The following is a 25,763-nucleotide window of genomic DNA, read 5'->3' as shown; positions in this document are numbered from 1 at the left end:
GGTCAAATGTCTGTACTTCCTTTTGGGAGGACAGAACTGCCAGCTGAAGGTGGTGTGTGGCTGCCAAATGCCACTGACCCACTGTTGGTGCACAGCACCGACAGCTAATCTGAAGTGTCAGTGGTAATGGCTATGGGTGCGTTGGGGAGTGGGTACACCAGTAGGGTCACATTAGAAAGCGTTTGTTTGGTGTCATCAAATGCCCTGGTCATGACCGCTGGCCAGTCAAGCACATGATTAAGGATATTGCCTTTAAGCACACTATACAGGGGGAGCACAAGTTTGGCAGCTGGTGTAATGAACCGATAAAAATTCCTGTAGTTTTTATTAATTATTGTGGTGAAAAATCCCTAATAGCAGCTGCTTTTGATGGAAGGGGCTTCACACTTTCTGTAGAGATGTGATGGCCAAGAAAGTCAATGGCTGACAACCAAAACTGGTATTTAGCAGGGTTATTAATCAACCTGTGTTTGCTTAAGTGCTCAAAAAGTGTGCAGAGATGGGATACATGCTCAGGTTTGGATGTACTGGCTACAAGTATGTCATCCAGGTGAACAAAAAAAAAGTCTACGTCTTTTAATACAGAGTCCATCAGACCAAATAGCACGCGCAGAAACTCATAGAGGCAAAGCAGATTTATCACAGCCGTTTTGAGAATGCCCTTAGAGCACGCAGGTACCAGATGGTTGCTCCTAACTAGATCAACTTTGAAAGAAATTAACTTTCTAGCTAAGCATGTCAAAAGGTCTTGGATGTTTTGTACCAGGTAGCGATTGGGGGTGGTGAGGTTGGTGGTCTTATTAATGCGTTGCTAATCACCACATGGGTGGCAAACACCATCAGACTTAAGGACCATATGAAGGGGTGAAGCCCAGGAGCTATTCGACCGGTGTACAATTCCGAGTCTTTCCATGTTGGCAAACTCAGCCTTCGCAGTTGCTGGATTTTCTGGGACCTGTCTACGCACGCGGCTGTGGACTGGTGGGCCAGTTGTGGAAATGTGCTGCTCAACTTCATGCTTTGAAACTGGAGAGGAAAAAGTGGGCTTGGTGAGGTTTGGGAACTCGCCTTGCAATCAGGTAAACTCGCATGCGATGGCGCATGCACTTGACAGAGTCGTTGTGGGGAACTTACTGGTAGAGCAGGGTAGTGATCCAGAGTCCTTGACATCCACAAGCCAGCAGTTCTTAAGAATGACTAACACCGCTTCCACCGGTTACATTACCCTACACTATTACTGCCACAATCCAACAATGGCCATCTCAATCATGGTCAATATGCCTCCTCCACTGAGGCAGAGAAGGGTAGCCAAGCGGGTTCTGCTTCTGATGTGGCTGTTGGGCTTAAATAACTGGCAATGTGTACAAGATATAAGATGTGGGTGCAGTTAGTAGTAGATGCTACATTTGTAAGGATGCAAAATAGCAAATAATGTTCTATTTTATTAAAAGAGAAACATTAGTAGAAAAATAATAGGATTATAGTGGTCTCCTCCAACCTGAAGACATGAACATTACATTCTCCAACTTCCAGTAATTTCCCTTTCTCTCCTTTCTCTCTTTTTCCATTCTCCAGTCTAGCTTCATTCTTACCCCTTCTCTTCTCTTCACCTACCTTTCACCTCTCTCTGGTGTCCTTTCTCCCATGGTCCACTCTCCTCTCCTATCAGTTTCCTTCATCTTCAGCCGTTTACCTCTTCCACCTATCACCTCCCAGCTTCTCACATCAACCCCCCTCCCCCACCCACAGACCTTCCCCCCTCTCCCTGGCTTTGTAAACAACCTGCCAGCTTGTAACCTTCCCCTCCTCACCTTATTATTTTGGCTTCTTCCTCATCCTTTCCAGTCCTGATGAAGGGTCTCGGCCTAGAACACTGACTGTTTATTCCTCTCCAAAGATGCTGCCTGACCTGCTGAGTTCCTCCAGCATTTTGTGTGTGTTGTATAGGATTATAATGGATTGGGTAGTACTTGAGACTTAACAAGCATATGGTAGGATAAGGTGTTCACTTATTGGGAACACTAGTGCCAAGTTATTGGTTTTCACTTTATTTTAAATCAATGCTTAAATATCAGAATTTTGCTGCTCAGGCCAGCATTAGTTGCCCAGCCGCAATTGCTCTGGAGAAGGTGATGGTAAGATGCAGCAGTCTTTCTGGTGAAGCTTGTGTTGATGGGCAGGCAGGTCCAGATTTCGATCCAGTGACACTGAAGGAATGACAACACGTTCCCAAGTTGGGATGGTGTGCAATTGGAAGGTACCCCTGCAGGCAGTGGTGATCCCATTCCACCTGCGCCCCTTTCCATTCTTGGTAGCAGCAGTCACTGCTTTGGGGATTGTTGTTAGAATAGCATGCACTTTGTAGAAGGCCCACACTAGAGTCACAGTTTTTTCTAATAGGGGAGTGAATGGCTGTATAAGGTGCTAAAGAAAGTGTCAATCTAGCAAGTTGGTTTAACTTGATCAGTGTGGAATTCCTTGAGAACTGTTGGGCACTGCATACACCTGGTCAAGTGCAGTGTTTCATTACACTCCTGCTTTCTGCCTTGTGGAAAGGCCTTGGGGTGTTAGGAAGTAAGTCACTTACCTCCTGCCACCTCAAGGCCTTCATGTGACACTATGTCCAGGTCCCTGCGTCTTTGAGTTCCATGGCTATCAATTCCCCCTTCTATCCAAGTATTTTCAATGACATCCAGGTTGTCCACAGATGGAGCCCATCTCTGTTACTTTCCACTACACTAAGTAGAGTCTAATACAGTGTTAGCTTATTTCAAAGTCTAGTCTATCCTGTAGTATGCCATTCTGCATCACATCCCACAACAACTTCACCTCTGTAATATTTTACGCCCTCTGTTCATGCTATTATGCAGATCCCTGGAGTAGTGCAAGTTAGTCATCAGTAGCAAAGACCTGTTTTAATTAAAACTCTCCATCTCATGTTATTGCACTTTACCCTTTCCCCCACCCATTGTTGCCGAGTCCAGCCATTCAACAGCAAGGTGATACACAGTTCGAGTACTGCCTGCACTGCAGGAAGATCCTATAATTATGCACGCCATTCCTTGTGCCCGTCTTAATCAGCTGTCAAATCCTACCTTCACTGCTACTGATCTCATGGGATGGACAAGATACACTCAGTGGTCACCTAATTAGGTATACCGATAGACCTGCTATTAATGCAAATATCTAAATCAGCCAATCATGTGACAGCAACTCAATCCATAAAAACATTCAGACATGGTTAAAAAGTTCAGTTATTGTTCAGACCAAACATCAGAATGGGGAAGAAATGTGATTTAAGTGACCATGGAATAATTGTTAGTGCCAGTATCCCAGAAACTGCTGATGTCCTGGGGTTCTCACGCAGAACAACCTCCAGAGTTTACAGAGAATGATGCGCAAAAGAAAAAAAAACATCCAGTAAGTGTCAGTTCTGTAAGCAAAAAATACCTTGTTAATGAGAGAGGGCAGAGGAGAATGGCCAAACTGGTTCAAGTTGACAGACAGATCAGAGGAGAACAACTGACCGGAAGATGACAGTAACTCATATAACCACATGTTACAACAATGGTGTGCAGAAAAGCATCTCTGAATGCAAAATGCATTGAACTTTGAAGTGGACGGGCTACAGCAGCAGGCAACCCTGAACATACACTCTGCGGCTACTTTGTTAGGTACAGGAGTTGCCTAAACAAAAGTGGCTACTATAAACTATGTTTGCCAGTGTTTGGTCATATTTCAAGTTCAAATTATAAAAGTATCCATTGAGGGTAGGATGGCTATGATGCAAATGAATTGAAAGACAATTAGGTCGCACTGAGCATGGATATTAAAATGCTGTCAAAACATTGAAGGAAGATTGATTGGGAAAAGACAGCAACAACAGTTTAAAGTTCTGGTAATTAAAGCAATTAGAATCATCTTTAAACCTGCATGCAGCTGATTCTCTTTTGAGAACCCCCCTCCATCTCTTCCACCATTCCCGAAAGGACTTAATTATTAAGTACCCAGTTGTCCAAGAGCTTACCTCCGTAAAGAAGTGATCTGTTCATTTGTCAGTCCACCATCTTCTTCTCGTATAATAAACAATTTCGTCTTCAGTTCGGTCACTTTGACAGGAAAACTTATCAGGAAAATGTCTTTAAAGAAAAGAAACATATTTGAAAATCAATCACTGACCATCTATAATTGATGATGTTCAAATTAACATCAGGAAAAGGAGAAAGCATGCTTTCCTCTTTTATTCAGTCTAATAGTGTATACTGTCTTGTTTTGACTTTTTAAAATTCTCAACTTTCAACAGATATGATTAGCCCTGATCTTTCTTGTGCAACATTGGCTGGCTGATTTGTCCTCAATGACACCTGCGATAATATTATACCCAGGTCTGGATGGATGTAAATTAGGGTTCATTCAGATACATTAAAAGATGCATTCAATTTTGGATTGCGTTGAATCAAACCAACTCAGTACTTTATAAATAAATGCACTATCAGCACAGTTCAGCAAGGCTTTTTTTCCCAACTATCTGTCTGCAAATGCTACCCAAATTTACTTCTGGTGTTGTTAGATTAGATTATATGAGTTTTATAAACTCCAGAGTGCAATGAAATCTCTTGCTTACATGAAGCACACAGAGTAAATGGTACACTGGATAATAATGACATACAAATAATAACCACAATGATAAGTGCAAAACAATGGTGAAGAGATAGAAGTATCCTAGGTAAGCTAAGTGTGCAGTTTGCGGTGACTGATGCCTCGGTATGCACACTTGCTTACTTTGCAAAATACAGTCAAAACTGCAATATTAGATTATGTAGCCTGGATGGAGGATGAACAAACTGTGAGGAAAAGATTAACTGCTGTAAATCTGCTGTTTGGAAACATTTCCACATTATTTTCCCCTGTAATAGTAGAAGTTCAGGTGGATTTGTTCAACTGGAAATTGACAGCAAAAAAAAAAAAATGGGTAATTCATCTTTGCAGTTGAAGACTGAAGAAAGATATACTCACCCTACAGCAGGGCCAAGTTAGTTGTACATGATATCATCTCTACATGGAAAAACACAGCTGCTCGTAGAAAGACAAAAGTATCAGAATGCGTATATGTCCTTATCCCCTACAAGCCGTTTCAGGAGCAAGGCCTTCAGCCAGCACAAGAGATTATTAAACTGGTTGTTAATGGCAAACGTTGGCAGGCAACACATTTACCAAACATTATATCAAGGTAGAAACTTCATGCAGTAAAGAGAAAAAACGCGATCATTCAGCTTGATGAATTACTGACTGACGTAAGTGGGAAAATGGCAACTGACATGTAGATGGATGACTACAAAAAGATATCCATTATTTGACAATTACTTGCACTCCATCATGCCAGTCTATAAATTCAAGGACAGAGTTTTAACAAGGACAATTGCAAAAGTGGAGAGACAGCTAGGTGTGAGATTTTAAAATTACACATGAATACTGTTGGATATAATCACATTTAAACAAATTTATTGGAGTAATAGTTAAGAATACCAGCATAACTCTTCGACTGTAATCCAGAATATCCAGAATTAAATAATCCCATTCTTTGATTATACGTGATCTACAAGAATCAGATTCTGGAGCCCCACATATTACAAGAGGCTACAAAAATGCAAAATCCTTATTCAAGTAAGTATTGCAAACTAGTGGTCAAGGTACAACTCAGATACTAGAAGTAAAATACAGCACCTGACACTGAATTCAATTCAGAATTATTGTGAATTTAACAAGAAAAAGGAACACTGAATGAAGCCAATGACTGGAAAACTTGGCCCTGATCTGTTGCTATTTTTGGAAGATATCAATTTCAAGTTTAATTATCATTCAACCATACATGAATACCTATAAATACTGCCAAATAAAACAGTTTTCCTTCGGGGCCAACATGCAAAACACAGTAATAAGACACATATAACACATACAGTGTAAGACAGCAGTAAAACATACAATCACACTAAAAATATAACCGTTACACGAATCTCAGAGGGAATTCAATGGAGACCTGTATCCCATTCTGTAGATGGTAATTCCATGGTTCTTAAAAATTCAATAACACTGTAGTATAACTTATTTTAATATATCAACACATGTAATTAACAGGTGGAGCAACAATGAATGGCTTGTGAAGAAAATGCCAAGAGCAAGGTACCAGTTTTTCTCAACTCTGGATGGTGTCCAGCTCACAGAAGAAGAAGAAGAAAGCCCTTAACTCTGAGTGGAGTCATCAGGACACCATCATGACAGTGTTTTTTTTAGCAGGTTTTCTTATTTTTATGAGGCCGAGTTGCTAGCTTGACACTCAACCCAGCACAGATGGAAAGCGTGCAAGGGAGCCGGCTGGATTCGAACTCGTGAGCCTTCACTTTGAAGTCCAGCACTGCTGCCACTACGCCACCAGCCAGCGTCCAGCTCATACTGGGAAATATTTTTTCTGACGTAGCAGATTTATCAACAATTTTGAAAGAATAGATCCTTCAAACCAAGTAACCGTGGTTATGAAATACCTTTAGCTGCCGAGAAGGCACTAAGTGCCTTTGCTGAACAGGATAAATGAATATAAAGAGCAGGATATAGATAAAGTGCAGCAATAAACAAAATGGATGCCTGAGATCACAATGGACAATGGAAAAGATCTCTCAAATTTAAAAAAAAACATTGAATTGTAGAACCCAAAATGGCTCAGCTTGATGCAAGTGCATCCTGGCTAACAATAGCAGCAATGAGAGTGACTTCAGCATGACCGGAACAATGACGACTTCATGAAGCTACCTTTAAGCCTTCCTACATTTGTTCTTTTTAAATAAGACAACATAAGAGTTTTCTTCTATTTTTGTGTTTGTCCCCCCAAGTGATTTTTTATAAAATACCTGAGAACATCCTGAAGAGAGACAGATGAACTCACACATAATGTGTGCGGAACTCAGCAAGTCAGGCAGCATCTATGAGGGGAATAGGCAATTGACGTTTTGGGTTGAAACCCTTCATCAGGACTGGAAAGGAAGTAGGAAGAAGCCAGAAAAGAAGGTTGGGGGAGGATAGGAGCACAAGCTGTCAGGTGAGAGGTGAAATCAGCAAAGGAGGAAGATCGGTGGTGTCAGAGCAGAGGGAATGAAGTAAGAAGCTGGGAGTTGATAGGTCGAAGAGGTAAAGGGCTGATGAAAAAGAAATCTGATGTGAGAAGAGGAGAAGGGATGAAAGGGGAATCAAAATAGGGAATGGTAAAAGAAAGACTTGGGGGGAGGGGGAAGTTACCTTAAGTTAGAGAAAATGCTGTTCATGGCATCTGAGGCTACCCAGATGGAATATGAGGTGTTGCTTCTCCAACCTGAGTAAGGCATCATTATATCATTAGAGGAGGCCATGGATTGAGATGTTCAGAGGGGAGTGGGATGTTGAATTGAAATGGGTGGCCACCAGGAAAATGCACTTTTTGTGGTGGATGAGTGAAGGTGCTCGAAGAAGCAGTCCCCAATCAATGCTGGATCTCACTGATGTAGAGGTGGCCACAGCAGGGACACCCAGTGGATGGTAAGCAGATTTTCCTGAAACACTCACAGTGAAGTGTAACATCTTTTGGAAGGGTTGTTTGGGACCCTGAATGGTAGTGGGGGAGGAGGTGTAGAACTTGTCCCATTTGCAGTGTTAAGTGCCAGGAAGGAGATCAATGGTGAGGTATGAGTGGAGAAGTGAATCACATAGAGAACAATTCATATGGAAAGTAGAAAGTAGGGGGAGGGAAGGTAGGATCCTGTCGTAGATTATGGAAATTCTGGAGAATAACCTGCTGGAAACAGCTGAACCAGCTGGTTGAGTAGTGTCACAACAACTTTGCACTCAGTGTCACCACCACCACTCATCGAGGAACTGACTGTGGACTTCAGGAAAAGGAGGTCAGGGGAACACACACTAGTCTTCACAGAGAGTTCAGTGGTGCAAAAGGTGAACAGATCGAAGTTCCTGGGCACTAACATCTCAGAGGAGCCAATTATAGCAGTGCTTAAGAAGAACACGGTTACCGGTCTCGATGATTAGCTCTTACATCTACTGTGATGAAGTGCTTTATGAGGTTGGTGATGAAACACATCAACTACTACATGAGAAGAAACTGGGATCCGCTCCAGTTTGCCTACCGTCAGAACAGGTCAACAGCAGATGCCATTCCATTAGCTCTTCACTCAACCTTGGAACATCTGAACAGTGAAGATGCCTACATCAGGATGGTTTAACTACAGTTCAACATTAAATACTATTATCAATAAGCCTTGGACTCAATATCTCTTATTCAACTGGATTCTCGATTTCCTCACTTGTGGACCCCAGTCAGCTCAGAGTGGCAACTATGTTGCCTCCACAAACTCCAACAGCACCAGGTTGTGTGCTTAGGCCCCTACTCTACTTCCTTGAATGGAAAAGTCAACAAAAAGGAATGGATACGGCCCATTCTCCCACAGGTAAAGCCCTCCCCACTATTGAATGTATCTCAAGGAGCACTGTTGCAGGTAAATAGCATCCATCATCAGGGACCACCACCATTCAGGCCATGCTCCCTTCTCACTGCTTCCATCAGAAAGGAAGTACAGAAGCCTGAAGACTTACACAATCAGTTTCAGGAACAGTTTATACCCTTCAACCATCGGTCTCTTGAACCAGAGGGGAAAACTTCACTCATTGAACTATTCCCACAAACTATGGATTCACTTTCAAGGACTCTTCATCTCATGCTCTCGATATTTACTGCTTATTTATGTATTTTTTTTCCTTTTGTATTTGTTGTCTTTGGTACATTGTTTATCTGTCTTTGTTAAGTGCAGTCTTTCATTGATTCCATCATCTTTCATTGTATTTACAGTGAATGCCCACAAGAAGAAGAAACTCAGGGTTGTCTATGGTGGCATATATGTACTTTGATAATCAATTTAGTTTCAAATTTGATCTACCTTGGGCCCAATACATCAATGCTACCATGAAGAAAGTATCCCAGCTGCTCTACTTAAGCAGGAGTTTGAGAATTGATATGTTACCAAAACCCTCTTACATATTTCTATGGATGTACAGTGGAAAGCACTTTGGTTGCATCACAACCTGGTATGGAGCCTCTAAGAAGCAGGATCACAAGAGGTTGTAGAAGGACAGAGACTCAGCAGTTCCATTCTGGGCACAAACCTCTGCACCACTGAGGACATCTTCCAGATGCAGAACCTCAATAAGGCAGCATCCATCATTAAGGACTCTCATCAACCAGCACATGCCTTCTTGTTGTTACTATCATCAGTGCAGTGTACAGGAACCACACTCAACCATTTTGAAACAGCTTCATCCTCTCTGCCATTTCTTAACTGTCCATGAACCCCTTGTTATTCCTATTGCACTCTCAGTTTATTTTCCAATTTAGTCATTTTATGTCTCTCTGCCGTACTGCTGCTGTAAAACAACATTTCAGGAGTCCTGAAGAAGGGTATCAGCCTGAAACATCTACTGTTTATCAATTTCCATAGATATTGCTTGACCTGCAGAGTTCCTGTGGCATCTTGTGTGTGTTGCTTTGCATTTCTCGCATCTGCAGAATTTCTCATGTGTATGTTTTCGCACCACATACCAATGATAATAAATTTGATTCAGATTCTGAACATTAAAATGAGATTAAATGACTGTCAGGTTTTTGAGGAAGGCCAAAGGACTTATAATATTTAAAAACATTATCCTTGGATGATATTTTGCTGCTTTAGGAGGATTTACCCCAACATATAAAAATAGTAGTAGAGACCGAGTCAAATGTTCATTGAATTTGCAAAAAAGATTTTATTGCAAATATTATTTTTAAAATATGCATATGGACTGAAAATCAGAGCCATACGATCTATGTTTCAATTACACATTTGAGATTATTGTATTCATAATGATGGTCAGTTCATGACTGGTAAGATATAAATAAAATTAAAGGCTCTCTGGCTCTGGTCTGGTTCTTATTAGTTATGGACAGGGTCAAGTTTAAATGTTAATCTCAGCAAAACATTATTTTAAATTGAAATGATTTCTTGCCATATTTTATAGTTTGTTATTCAAGCAATGTTTAAATATATGTAGTTTTACCAAAATGCTTCTTGAACTGAGCGTTTGAGAAATTTTCTAAACCATAACCATAAGTGAATTTTCCACAGAGCCAAATGGCCTGCTTCTGTGTGATGGCCGTAATGAAGGTGCCAAAATCTGTAGTCTCCAGAGCATTGAATTACAGCGATTTCCAGTTAATTGGGCCATTGCTTAGAAGGGGCAGCCACGAATTTGGGGCAACTCTTAAAAAACAGAAACAAATTTAGAAAATAGCCAGGATTCCTTTTGTTTATTTGGGACAATATGCCACTTAATTGGTACAGGAGACTGTCACCAAACAGTTTCTGAGTAGCATCAGTCATGTGCACGTTGTGTGGTCATTATACACTACGCCACGCTTAGAGTGAACAGTTTTTAAAATAGCATCACTTGTCTAGTCTAGTCCTGACGAAGGGTCTCGGCCTGAAAAGTCGACTGTATCTCTTCCTAGAGATGCTGCCTGGCCTGCTGCATTCACCAGCAACTTTGATGTGTGTTGCATCACTTGCAAGTATTTGTTTTCAAAAAGCAATGATTTTTGTCACTGATAGTCAGCAAGTAATAAGCATTAAGACAACTTTAAACTGTTTTGCTCATTGCTGTTTCAAACATTCAGGCTTGGAGATGCCAGAAATGGACGGGAGCAAAAATGAAAAGATTTCACTACTTCAACAAGTAAGGAACTACGAAGAATTTGAAGGTATCAACAATCATCTTGAATGTTACAATGAAAATGAAGATGTGGAAGATGCAATAGTCAAAAACACTGCGTGAAGTCAGTCCACTATTTGCACTAGGTACCTGTGCTGATTTTCTTCACTTACAGTCAATCAACAGAATAATTCAATACACTCGGGATTAATTCTTCTGTCGAGTTTTATAGTATTGTAGTAGTTTTGGTAGTGTTCTAATTTGCTTAATATTTAATTGAAATATATAATTTGTTACTCAATTAAACAATAGTTTGTCTTTTTTATACCTATGAAGCTTCGGCTCATTGAGGCAGCCGCTTAATTGGCCAAAAATGTTCTGGTCCTGATATGTTGCAATTAACCAGAATCCATTGTAAATCATTTATTTGATACAAAATAATTATTCAAAACAAAATGGTATTCATTCCCAAAAATGTAAAACAATTTATTTAAGTTTACATTATTCCTGCTCCGAAAGCAGTCCTACATAGAGTTCAACGCTGATCAGCAACTCCTGCCACACCACAGGTGCCAAACTGTATCAGTCTCTGCCTTCCCTTTGGGTTCATCAGCTGTGTGGAGAGTTGGAGGGTGCTACATGGGCAACAGTTTGCTGTCTACATCATACTTCCGGGGCTTGTGTATCACATAGACAACCAGGACGCAAATGTCTATGGTTGACTTCGACCAATGGATGGCCTCATGAATATTTTGAAGTATAATCATTGTTGCAAAATCTAAAATATTGAAACCATTTTCCACACAAAATACCATAGAAATCAAATTGATATCAACTAAGTAATCTCTCCACTGATACAGAGGCTGAGGGGAAAATGTTAACCAGGATACATTGAGAACTTCCCTCCTCTTATTGTCAAACTGAAGCACTTGATAATGGGCATGATGGAGTGTCCACAGCCACCAGCATCAACACCTTGGCTAAGGTTTTGTATCCTTTCCGAGTGCTGTGCAGAAGCACTGAACAGACACAATGTTTTTCAAAGCTACAAAAGAGGGCCAGAAAGGAATCCTATTCCATTGTTACTGTCGATAAGGAGTTGGAACAGGACCAGCAAAGGTATGAAAATAATCTCCCTAATAACACACAAGACAAAAGGAGCAGAATTAGGCTACTTGTCCCACTGAGTCTGCTCTGCCATTCAATCGGGGCTGACTTATCATCCCTCTCCCACCACAGGAAACATCCTTTCCACATCCACTCTATTTAGGCATTTCAATATCTGGTAGGCTTCTATGAGCACCACACCCTGCCCCCCAATGACACCATCCCCTTTATTCTAACCTCCAGAGAGTACTGGCCCAAAATTATCTAACACTTTCAATCCTCGCATCTGAGGAACTTCACTTGAAACTGAATGATGCACAAACACTGACAAAAATCCTCCCTCCTGCCTTTTTTGAGGAAAGAATAACTGATGAAACATAGAAAATTCCTCTGGGGTTTGGCAGATATATACAGGGATGGTGCTTTCCATGGCAGGATTCATGGAGTCATAGAACGCTACCGCTCAGAAACAGATCCTTCAGCCACATAGTCTATGCCAAATTATAAATTTACCTAGTCCCATCTACCTGCACCTGTGTCATAGTCCTCTCACCCATATACCTATACAAATTCCTCTTATATGTTGAAACCACACTCGCAGTCACCACTTCCACTGGCAGCTCATTCCACACTCTCACTGTTCTCTGACAAGGTTCTCCCTCATGTTCCCCTTAAACAATGACCTCTAATTCTAGACTCACACAATCTGAGTAGAAAAAGCCTGTTTGCACTTTACCCCAACTCTACCCCTTATAAATTTGTATACCTCTATCAAATCTCCCTTCATTCTCCTACACTCCAGGATTGAAGTCCTAACCTAGTCAACCTTTCCCTATAACTCAGGTCCTCAAGTTCTGGCAATGCCCTTGCATGCAGTATAAGGGGTTAACCATTCAAGACAATTAAGAAAGAAATTTCGATATTTCTACATAAGGGGGCTGTGCAGGTTCAGTCACTTGATTTCAATAAGGAGACTGCTTTTTACATATTAAGGGAAATGAACAATATGGGGATTAGTGCAGTAAATGATTCATCATGATGTTGTAGGACTTTGTGAATAAAACATGCAAGAGTCATTTTATGTACTTAGCATAAGATGCAGCTCTTTACTTCCGTTACGAACAAAGCAAAAGCAGTCACCTTACACTGACATGATTACTTCAGACACCATCGCTTAAAATGAGCACAACTCAATGACAGTGTTTGTGAATTATGTAGAACAGTTTCTACTATAAACAATATGTCAGAATCAGAATCAAGTTTATTATCACCAGTTGTCATCTGTCACCCATTACATTACCCCACACAGGATCCCCCCACCCGCCACCGAAGAATTCACTAAAAGTGGCTCCAAGGGTCTGACTGGACTCGTACGAGCCGCCCGGCACGGGTCCTATGTGCCCTGGTTGGAGTAACAGCAGGTGCTGCTGGCTGATCCAGGGGCATGCTGACACTCATAAGGTCATGCTGTGATGGTAGTGGAACCATCCAAGTCCTGGTGGACTGGTTTAAGGAGATGTGTAGAAGTACATTCAGAGGGTCACCATTTCGTATCGTTCATCGGCTGCAAACCCGTTGTGCATGCAATGGCCAAAATGGCAGACCCTTGGTCTATATGACAGCAATGCCTCGTGGCCTACACATACGCGTTAACAACTGATATACAACATATCACGGGGAAATATAATGCTGTAGCTAATTGCCTCTCACAGCCAGCCATTGAGACCATACACATAGTGGTTGACTATGCTGGCATGGCAGCCAACCAACTTACTGATCCAGAGATCCAGGCTTAGCGAACAGCAGTCACAGGCCTGCGGATGGCTGACATTAAATTTGGGGAAGCTGGGGTTTCTCTTCTGTGCGATGTCTCAACAGGTTGTTCTCACCCTATCGATCCTGCAATCTGGAGACAGATTGTTTTCTGCTCTGTACACGGCCTCCCGCATCTAGGCTAGAAGGTCTCACAGACACTGGTTGCACTAGAATTTGTTTGGCACGGCCTCAGAAAGGACATGCGTGATTGGACTGCAGCTGTGTGCGGTGCCAGTGGGCAAAAATTTGCTGTCATGTTCAGGAGCTACTGGTACCTTTTGAGGTCCCTGTGCTATGGTTTGACCATGTAAATGTGGATCTTGTTGGTCCTTCCCCCAACCTCCACACATTTTTATGCCTCTCCTTACCACGATGGACCATATCACCAGGTAGCCAGAGGTCATCCCTCCAGCATCGATGACAGCAGCCGATATGGCTTGGTGATCAGCAGGACCTGGGTTGCTCGGTTTGGCACCCCATCTGATATTTCCTTTGACTGTCGTTGCCAATTCATCTCAGACCTCTGGGCTGCGATGGCCCAATATATCGGTGTTCAACTACATCACACTATGGCGTATCACCCACAGTCCAATGGCCTATGCGAGTGGTGGCATGATCGTCTCCCATGGGTACTGCTGAGGCTCAGAAATGCTCCAAAAGAGGACCTGCAGTTATCCATAGCAGAGTTGGACTATAGGCAGCCATTACAAGTGCCAAGTGATTTCATTTCTGATGCCACAACTGCCTGGTGGGCCTCTCAACAGTGTTCCACCCTCCTCGGTAAACTCAATTCCTTTTCACCTATTGCTATCTCCCATCATGGCATACAGCGCTCTTGGGTTCCTGTTGACTTACATTCTGCCTCATTTGTTTTTGTTCACCACGACACACACCAATATCCTTTACGATGCCTCGTTCTACATTTTAGAACATGCAGAAAAGACTTTTATCATAGATAAGAGGGGTAAACCCGAACATATTTTGGCAGATCGCCTTAAACTGGCCCAGTAAAAGATGGAGTATTCCGCTGCCATGGCCCTGGCTTCACAACATGGCCAAGAGTATGTCAATGCATCTCTGGATGAGCCAGGGGCACCTCCTGTTCCTCTACCCATCGAGCACAGGACCCGAACCAGGCAGCTTGTCTGAGCTCCAGACAGGGTCACAATGCTGGGTTTTAGTGATTCTGGGTGGCTTGGTGGGGGGTGGGGGGCTTGTGTTGGGTAATGTAATTGGGAGAAATGCACTATACATAATTCACAACCGCTCAACTTAAAGCAATCTCTCAATTCTTACTGTCTCATCTGTCACGCAGGTGAGAAACTGCTAGAAAGTTCAGCAGTCTAATGAACTGAGATGGCGCGAGCTGAGACACGAGTGGGAAGTCACCATGGTAACAGCTCAGAGTGGTTGAGCTAACAGACACTGGAATTCTGGAGGGATTATAAAAAGTTGATCCTTTGGTCTGATAACGGCAGAGACACGACACAAGAGAACTGCGGAAGCTACCCTAGAAACCACTGGTGGAGTTTAAGACCACCACGAGGGTGGAGACCACAATTACTTTCGACCCGTGATTACCAGTGCGGGTAAGAGCTTGCCTGTGAGGGTCTGCTGGTGGTGAACCCATGCCGTGGGTTAGTAGACCATTCCCTAGAAGGGGCTCTGTCCATCTGTGTCTGTGTGGGGGTCACACGAAGTGACTCTGAAGACTTTGGAAGCGAGAACAACTAAAGCTGCCAACTTGAACATCAACTCAATTAACTCTCCCTCTCTCTCCATCAATTCAACTCGACGCAACACAAAGTGAACTGAACTGCCTAAACTTACCTGACACCGTAAGACTGATATCTACCTCCTGGACTATTATTTTTGTATCCACACACACATTTATGGATATATATATATATATATATATATATATATATATATATATATAATAGTTTATAACCTGTATTGTATTATTCAGTTTAATGATACTAATTCATATTAGTAATAAACATAGTCTTAATTTATAGTAAGCCAGACTCCAGATGATTTCCATTTCTGCTGGTCCTTATCAACCCATCACAGGGTTCATGACACATCCTACTCTTTTACCTAGAGTCATAGAGAAGTACAACACAGACACAGGCATTTTGACCCACCTAGTCCATGCTGAAACTATTTAAACTGCACCAGGACCACAGCCCTCCATATCCCTACTATCCATGTACCTATCCAAACTTCCCTTTAAGATTGAAATTGAGCTTGCATGCACCATTTGTGCTGGCAGCTCATTCCACAATCTCACAACCTTCTGAGTGAAGAAATTTCCACTCATGTTCCCCTTAAACATGTCACCTTTCACAGTTAACCCATGACCTCTGGTTGCAGTCCCACCCTACGTCAGTGGAAAAAGCCTGATTGCATTTACCCTATTTATACCCCTCATAATTTTATACACCTCAAACAAATCCCTTCTCAATCTTCTATGTTCTACAGAATACAGTCCTAACCTAGTCAATCTTCCTTTAAACCTCAGGTCATCCAGACCCAGCAACATCCTTACGAATTTTCTCTGTACTATTTTGACCTTGTTTACATTTTTCCTGTAGGTAGATGATCAAAACTACACACAACACTCCAAATTAGGCCTCACCAATGTCTTATACAACTTCATTATAATATCCCATCTCCTATACTCAATACATTGATTTAGTTCTGGATTTAATAATATATGCAGACCCTGCATTTCATGGAGTTCCACCTTGCTAGGATCAGAGGAGGATCCAGACTAGTTCACTACTTTTACTTTGTGTGAAATTGAAGGAATTATAAATTTCGAACATAAAAATTGACTTGCAGATTTATTTAATAGTTCTCATGAATCAAATAAGGCTAATCAATGCTCAATACGGTCTTCTGAACTGAACTCACATTACAATTTTTAAACGTTTTTTTAAGATGAGTCACCTATTATTGATTTGAAACATTCTGCTCAATAAGTGCTAACTTCACAGGTTAAAATGTGATAGTTCAATTTGTCTGTTGCTCTTTTATTGTTCAGTATTTATTCCAGCAGCTACATAACATTGATGCTTTCATATATTTGTCTTGGTTTACTGGATAGCCATTGAAAATAGTGTTTCTTATGCATATATTCCCTCCAATAAACTCCTCTACTTTCACAATAATTCATCATCTTCTTCATAAATCAGGCCAGTGCATATTCTATGTGTAGTTTTACAAATTTTACTGTATAATACAAAATAGGTGGCTATCTTTTCACCGTGAGGAAGCAGTCCACAATGTTACTTGTAAATTGACTACTAATGAAATGAGAGTTGATTAGATTAGGGAAAGAAAATAATTTATTATTTTGTATTATTTTCTGTGTCTGATATAATTCACTCTCCAACAAAGACTATTTTTAAAAATCATTTTCATTTCTCACACTCTTAGCAACACCATCACCACCCACTGTGTTCCATCAACAAATTAACCTTCCTATTAATCCTCAAATTTTGTGAAGTTAATAAATCTAGAAACTTATTACGTAGGATTAGTATGATCTGGCCACTATTAGCTGCTTGCATTGGCCAGCTTGTCCCCTGACTTGCTATTTTTAAAATCCTCATCCCAAAATTCAAACATAGGCACAATCTCAATTCAAAATGATTGATTCGTTTTTATTGTGCATTGGGGGTTTGATGTTTTTCTTTAAACAGCTCCCATGGTTTTCTTTGTTTCATGGCTGTCTGTGGGATCATGAATCTCAGGGTTGCATATTGAGTACCTACTTTGATAATAAATGTACTTTGAACCTTTGAAAATTCTCCTCTACTGTTACACTCTCTGCCCAAGCATTCAACACAACCTTCTTCCAAATGTCTCACCAATGGTTGGAAAGTCTTTACCTGATAATCCAATCTCATCTTGAAAATGGCTTGTGTCTTTTTGTAATGCAAAGCTGCTACATAAATATAAACTACTTAGTAAAGAAATCAGTAAAATGACATGAATTGGATTCAGGGGCCTTACAGTGCATAATGCAAAACAGACAGCCAATGAGTAAGCCTATTTCAGGGTACTAACACAGACTATTTTCATCACTCACCTTAGAAAAATGAAAGTTCCAAAAGTATTTCACCACAGTAATAAATAAACCTGGGTGTTGTTTGTTTTCCCAAGCAAAAAAAAAGCAAAAACACAAATAAAGGAATTGTTTAGTAAATGATTCACTACTAAACTTACTGAAGTTGTGAGCAATTTTTTGATTCAGAAGAATAACCCGATGGTTGGACAACTCATTGACCAACTGCGTTGACATTTCTTGTGCAGCAAACTGATCTAACAGACTTGGATAATGCAGTTGAATTTCATCTGCACGGCTGTGTTCCCATATAGACTTGGGTATCTGAAATAGAAGAAAACCAGCTCAAGGGCGATAACCAATTTACATTTCGTCCACTTGAATAAATAAAACCATTTACTTCCACAGAGGCTGCCTAATCTCCTGAACAGATCTAGCCTCCTTCTATTTTTATTTATTTTCCTTACCAATATCTGCACCCTTTGCTTTTCCGTCACTTCTGCTCATTTTCTGCTACAATTTCAAAATATACACCTTAAATATTTCTTTGTATATGTGTGTGATGTACATATCAATAAATTTGCAACAAACAAAGCTGCAAATCTATATTTCACAGGGCTAACAATTCAGATTATGTGTTGCATAGAAACATAATTCTAAATAGATATGATGCAGTGTTTGTGTAACTGGGAAAACTCTTCCCACAGTAGCAATTTCTTCAAAATTGTCACTGTATTTTGAACTTTCAAAAAGTGCAGACACATATCTTTTACCATTACATCAAATTTGTGAGTGTCACAGCCAGATTGATATCACTGAAATTATGCCAAGATATGCATTCTGAACACATATCAGGTGCTCTTTGACAGGAACCTCCATTTTCTCCCATTACTTTAGCAGTTTTCAGTAAGTGCATGCCTTCAATAACCCTGTAGTGCAACAAGGGAAGCAAATATCCTTATATAGCTCCCCTCTGTTACTTCATCTATCTTAGTCCTAGTTTGTTTACAATGGAAATTAATAAAGCTAAGCTCAGATTTTTCAAGCATTTGACTACTACTCTGCTGCATAGAGAATTTAATCTGGTAATATGAATCTATTTAAATGTCACAGTGTCCATGATAGTTTATATCAAATCCTTCAGATGTATGAGATAATGTGTTGATCACATGGACAATGAGTTCAGTAAAATTAAAAACCTCAAACATCTGCTATTAGAAAAATGACAACACAGGTTCCACTCTAAAAAAAATACTCATGAGGTTTCTTTGAATCCGATTGAATAGAACTCTTTTGTTATACTATGTCCGTCTTCAATTTCTTTTTCTCATTGTATTGTTCAAGCAGTTATTATATGCGGAAGGCTTCCACTTGTGATATGCATAATGATATGGCTTGTAAAGAGTAACACATGAAAAATGCTGTGGAGCTCTGCAAGTCAAGCAGCATCTATTGAGGGGAACATACAGTCAATGTTTTGGTCCAAGACTCTTCATCAGTTACTCATGAAGGGTCCCAGATCAAAACGCCACTGATTTATTCCCCTCCATTGATGCTGCTAACTCACTGAGTTCCTCCAGCATTTTGTGTATGTTGCTCAAGTGTTCTTGCATCTGCAAAATCTCTTGTATTTATTGTAAAGGGTGATTTTCTTACATGGTTTTCATTACATGCAGCTGGCATATTCCATGTCAATTTTTATTTGTTATTTAACATCCAAGAACAAGAGATAGTTCATATTTATTTAATTTCTCAAATTCATGGCGAACTGGATGACCACTAACCAACAGCAACAAAAATGGTTGTGTTTGATCTATGCTGTTGAGAGGTAATGGAAGTAAGTGGTGACCATTTGGACAGTAAATGGTCTGCTTCAGATGATCTGGCTGCTTCACCATTCCAGCAAATTAGGACATCTGGTGCTCTGTGTGTAGAGTCTGCATAGTCTCTGTGGACTTGTGAGCTTTCCCCAGGGTTTCTTCAATTTTGTCCCACTGTATCAGGCTACCGTTAAGTTGCTTTTGTAGTAGGCATGAGTGTGGCAAATGGGAGAAAAGAATTACTGAGAGCTGGTATAAATTCAATGGGCCAAATGGCCTCCTATATAATATTGCATCTATATACTATATGTACATCAGCTATTTGGAAATGGAGTACTCTGCGGTTTGTTAAAATTGCTTCAAATAAATACTATAGATGTTCATCGTCTTAAATCCAATGATCCCCGGTAATCTGCTGTAAACTTACATAAAAGGTAAAACAAATTTTTAAGGTGTGCAATTTTGAAACATATTTATAAGTGTATTAGGAATTAGAATAAAAGTCTTTCAGCAATCTATTTTTTTGTAGGCAGTTTGATTCCTCCTCCCTACCAGACCTGTCACATATTTTAAAAACACAAAAAGAAATGCAAAATACTGAAAAAAATGTTTCATTTATGGTGTGGGCAGCAAGATGATACAGCAGTTAGTGCTACTACTTCACAGTTCTTTGGACCCAGGCTTGCCTCTGGCCTTTGGAACAATCTCTGCAAATTTAGCAGATTCTTTGTGATGTGTGGGTTTTCCTAGGGTTCTCCCATTTCCCATCATACTCTAAAGACATGTTCCTAGGCTAACTGCCTGTAAACGACATGCTAGCGTGGGTTAATTGCAAAAAGAATCAAAGCAGAGTTTATGGACATGTGTGACAATAAGTTAGGATACAGAGAAATGAGAGGAGGAATAGGGATTAGTGAGATTGCTCATTGACATAGAATTGATGAGTCAAATGGCTTCCTCCTGATTTGTTACAAGATGTGGTAGAAACAGAAGCAAATTTACAGCAACGGGTCAGTGGTAGGATACACTGGTTAGATTGCAATGAATACAGAAATGAGTGAAGCATCACTAACACCCTGATTGCAACTTAAGGCTCAAAGCCGGGATATCATCTCCTCATTGTCTGGTCTTATAGAACGTAGAACTAAAACAAAAAGTTCTTCCAAGCCATAGCCACATCAACCGATTGGTTGTATAAGTAACAGTTATTCAATCAAAGGTGAAGTACCTACCCTTTCTAAGTCAACTTTTTCCCAGTGGAATGGCTTAGTCTTCCTCACCACACCAATTGATTTCTTAGCGGGGAGTGGAGGTGCTGTAGGGGTGCCCGGCTTCTGGCGTCGAACAGGAGGTACTGGAACATGCCGAGGTAGAGGAGAAATATCTAATGTTCGCAAAGGGGACTTCACAGGTGAAGTAGGTTCAAATCCTTCTTTGTCCCTTTTTTTCCCTTCAATTGCTTTTTGTTCTTTTTCCTGTTCTTTCTTCTGAATTTGGTTTTCATGGAAGTCTGGTTGCTTCAATATCTGTTGTTCACCTGGCTCTTTTGTGGATGGTGTAAATGAAATATCCTCGTAGATGGTATTCTCAGAAAAAGACTGTGACTGAGATAATCTCTTCCAATGCAAACAGCACGTATCAATGGCATCAACCCATTCATCCCGGCATTTTCTTAAATCTTCTGCACTTTTCAACTTCTCAGTAACTGGCATTCGAAGTCTAAGATTATTAAGTGAATCAAAAATTAATCACACTAAGTATATATCCCTTACTGAATTGCACAAGACATACCAGCTTCACATTTTGCTGAAATATTTTCATAAGTGGAAATGTCCTCACATTGCAAGCAGTATTGCAAATATTTTCTAAAAAAGCGATGTGCATCCAACCAATATGCCATTAGGGTTAGTGGATTAGAGCTCAAAGAGATAAAAATAGCATAAAAATTCCCACTTAACTGATATCTAGAATTCAGACTCCAATTCTGCATATCAAATGTTATAAAAGTTTTAGTCTTGACAGAACCATGGTATTTATATGACTAGCACTCCAAAGGGTTAAATTGTCAGCAGTTACTTAAGTCCCCATTATTTTTCACCGTCTGGATGTTTGGGGAAACCTGACCAAAGTTTTGAAGTCGTTAACAGGGAACTAACAGAGTCAACAGGGAAAAAACATATCCTCTGTTTGAGGAATCTTGCACCAAGGAACATAGCCAACAGTTCAGAACAACTCTTTCAGAAATAACTTCATTCAACATGTAAAATTGTAGAATTATCTTCCAGAAGCAGCCTTTGGTTTTAGACTAATTGTTTATTTGAAATATGAGATTGATGGATTTTTAATAACAAAGCTTGGTAAGGGATATGGGAAAGAACATACGAACGTAAGAAATAGGAGCACGAGTAGGCCATCCGGCCCATCAAGCCTGCCCCACCATTCAATAAGATCATGGCTGATCTGTCCATAAACTCAGCTCCATCTATCTGCCCTTTCCTCATAACCCTTAATTCCTTACTATGTAAAAACCTATCTAACTGTTCCTTAAATATATTTAGTGAGGAAGCCTCAACTGCTTCCCTGGGCAGAGAATTCCACAGACTCACCACTCTCTGGGAAAAACAGTTTCCCCTCATCTCCATCCTAAATCTTCTCCCCTGAATCTTGAGGCAATTTCCCTTGTCGTAGTTAAACAAAGGACAGGTAAACAAAATCAAAACATGGACCAGCTATGATTTCACAACAGTGTTTCTAAAGAGAAATGTCCTATTCGAGTTTTTTGTTTGTAAATGATAAATGATAGATTGATGAATTTTGATATGGAATAAAAGTAACAAATCTCCATTATCAGACATTGTTAAGTGTACTAATTTGGGTATTCAACTCAGCTACTTTCCTACTTAATGCAAAAGTGTTTCATTGACTTTATTGTTCTTCAATCTCTGCTGGAAATGATGTGAAAGACACTGTATAAGTTTAGGTATTTACAGTTTTTAAGATTGATTGACAAGCCACATGTCTGATGAAGCAAACTTATTGCTCAGTATCATTGCCTTCTTACATTATCAGCACATCACACAAACCAATCTTCCATCCGTGGACTCACTTTACACCACACGCTGTCGGAGCAGTGCTGCCAGGATAATCAAGGACACGACCCACTCAGCCAACAGACTTTTCGTCCCTCTTCCCTCCGGGAGAAGGTTCAGGAGCTTGAAGACTCGTACGGCCAGATTTGGGAACAGTTTTTTTTCCCCAATTGTGATAAGACTGCTGAACGGATCCTGACCCAGATCTGAGCCGTACCCTCCAAATATCCGGACCTGCCTCTTGGTTTTTTTGCACTACCTTACTTCCCATTGCTCTATTTTCTATTTATAATTTAAATTTTTAATATTTACTAATTTTAACTATTTTTAATATCCTTAATATTTAATATTTGTAATCCAGAGAGTGTGAAGCGCAGAATCAAATATCGCTGTGATGATTGGTACGTTCTAGTACCAATTGTTTGGTGACAATAAAGTATAAGGTATATAAAGTATCCTTGCATCCCGTTTCTCGCCAGAATGAAAGAGAATACAGGGACCTCAGGATGCTGTAATCTGGAACAAATAAACAAACCACTGGTGGGACTCAGCAGATCAACCTGTATCTGTGGAGGTAAAGGGACATTCAGTGTTTTCGATTGATACCCAGCATCAGGACCAAGAGTTTGACAGGAGACAGCCGGTAGGAAGAAGCAAGAGAGAGGGGTGAAGCAGGGACTAGCAGGTAATGGGTAGAGCCAAGTGAGGATGATGGAGCATGATGGAGAAGGGAGAGGAGAGGAGTCAGGAACTAGCAGCTTGTGGATGGCAAGTAGTGACTGATAAGAAAAGTGGAAAAAAAAACTGGGGAGATGGGGGCCAAGTGGGGAGAGGGGAGGGGGAAGGTAGCAACAATGGTTGGAAGTGGAAACAAGAAATGGCAGAGACTGGAATCAGGTAAGAGGTGACGTAGAACCAGAAAGAGAGGATTGAGGAACAGGTGGAGAAAGGGATAGGAGAAGCAGTTGAGGTGTGATTGATAGATGAATTATAGCAGGTGGGGCAGAGGAATGAAGCTAAGCGACTGGGGACTGGGGTGTAGGGCAAATTATAAAATGGAAAATTCAACATTCATACTATTGGGTTGCTGACTGCCCATGCAGAATTAGAGATGCAGTCTTCCAGGTCTGTGTTTGGTTTCATCTTGGCAGTAGAGAAGGTGAGGACTGGTGGTGTGGGAAATGAAATGGGGAATTGAAATAGCACATAACCAGGATTTCATAATGGCCATAGAGGGCAGATCAAAAGACAGTGCAATCATCTATTCAAAAGTTGTTTTCACTGATGTAGAGGAGACTACATCAAGAGCACCAAATACAATGGAAGAGATTTGTGCATGTGAATTTTAGACTGACCTGGAAGGGCTGTTTTGGAAATGTGCTGCACATGTTTGGACCTATATATGTAATGCCTTTTTTCCTACTAATCTATCCTACAAATCATCCAAACTTGGGTAAAAGTTCTCATCCATCTTTTTACATATTCCTGAAGATCCACTTTAAAAATACCTACAATTTTGCTCTTCCTTGTTATGCATGTCCATCACCATGGTGAACAATTTGCTTTGATTGGCTTTAGTGAATTATTTTCATAATTTTGGATATCAGCTTTACATTATGTCAATATTTACAAAGAATTGGAAAGAAATCTGTCTTTCCATATTAACGATAAAGAACACCACTAAAAGCAATGAACAAGGTCCTTTTCTCACTCTTTCAGCAGATTCAAAGACTCCAATTCAATTTAGCAGAATTAATTGGTTCTGACTGATATAAGATCATCTTCCATCAGGGCAAGATTGTATCAAAAGTTACCACTGTCCTGTTAAGATATTAATGTAATTCAGAATGCTAGGGTGGAGGTTCAGGCCTAGAGTGTTTTCTGGTGTTACCTGGTATCTCAGTTGGGGTTCTGGGGCAGTCAAGAGTTTTCACGCTGGAGGACAATTATAATGCACGAATTGAGCTGCTAATGTACACAGGACCTCTGTTGTATATTCTCTGCATCTCCACTGACTAACTCTAACGGCATTAAAAGACATTCCATTAGAGGTCTCTTATTTCATTTCCCTGGTCTAATTTTGGAAATCCAGCCTCTATGGCATATGATCCTCATCCTCTTCATCCCCAACCACTTCAAATTATGTCGATTTCAGTATGAGAACTGGCTAAATCGCTGGAATTTACAACGAGTAAGCTTCCTCTAGTTTGGTGTCCTTCTGTTGAACACTATGTAAACAAACCCAAGACCGAGTTGTGCAGCTCAACTGAAAATTAGCAAAGCATTGTGTGCATTTATCCTGATGTAATGAGAGCTAGAAACATACTTCCTATTTGTTGTTGTGTTACCATTGCTACCTGCCTTATGAAAGGACAGGTTAGAAATTCCTAAGCCAAGTATAATTGTCTACCAAAATTGGAAAGGGTTCAAAGGAGATTCACAAAAATGATTCTAGGATTGAGTGGCTTGTCACATGAAGAGCATTTGATGACTCTGAGCCTGTATTCACTGGAACTCAGAAGAATGAGGAGTGACATCATTGAAACCTATTGAATGGTGAAAGACCTTGATAGAGTGGATGCGAAGAGGATGTTTCCTATGGTGGGAGATTCAAACACCAGAGAACACAGCCTCAGAATAAAGGGGCATCCTTTGCAAATGAAGATGAGGAGGAATTTTTTTAGCCAGAGAGTGGTGAATCTGTTGAATTCTTTGCCACAGGCAGCTGTGGAGGTCAAGGCTTTATGTATATTTAAGCCAGAAGTTGACAGATTCTTGGTCAGGGCATGAAGGGATACAGGGAGAAGGCAGGAGATTGGGGCTGAGAGGAAAATTGGATCAGCCATGATGAAATGGCAGAACAGACTCGATGGGCCAAATAGCCTAATTCTGCTCCTATATATTATGGTCTTATGGTCTAAGATACTAATTTTAAAATTCTTTCCAGCAAAAGTAACTTTTAAAGTCTTGCTTTTGACTCAATCTTAATGTATCCTTAAAACTCGGACTCCTTTTGTAGGAACTCAGCAATTTGTAGGAATTCATTCTGCTGATGCACATTCAGAGGAATAGAGAAAGTTC

General features: G+C 40.4%; 1 protein-coding gene across 1 annotated transcript in view; it reads right to left on the bottom strand.

Annotated features, from left to right (window-relative positions):
- Positions 1-25,763, bottom strand: part of LOC140208209 (uncharacterized) — a 152,036-nt gene that overhangs the window by 67,927 nt on the left and 58,346 nt on the right. Inside the window, exons 7-9 of the mRNA XM_072276719.1 lie at positions 20,826-21,312; positions 17,935-18,097; positions 4,028-4,139 (exon numbers count right to left, since the gene is read on the bottom strand). Of these exons, the coding sequence (XP_072132820.1) occupies positions 4,028-4,139; positions 17,935-18,097; positions 20,826-21,312 (762 nt within the window). The remainder of the gene's footprint in view (positions 1-4,027; positions 4,140-17,934; positions 18,098-20,825; positions 21,313-25,763) is intronic.

The sequence above is a fragment of the Mobula birostris genome, chromosome 2, assembly GCF_030028105.1.
Source record: "Mobula birostris isolate sMobBir1 chromosome 2, sMobBir1.hap1, whole genome shotgun sequence".
NCBI lineage: Eukaryota > Metazoa > Chordata > Chondrichthyes > Myliobatiformes > Myliobatidae > Mobula > Mobula birostris.
This window is presented reverse-complemented; position numbering and strand designations above follow the sequence as displayed.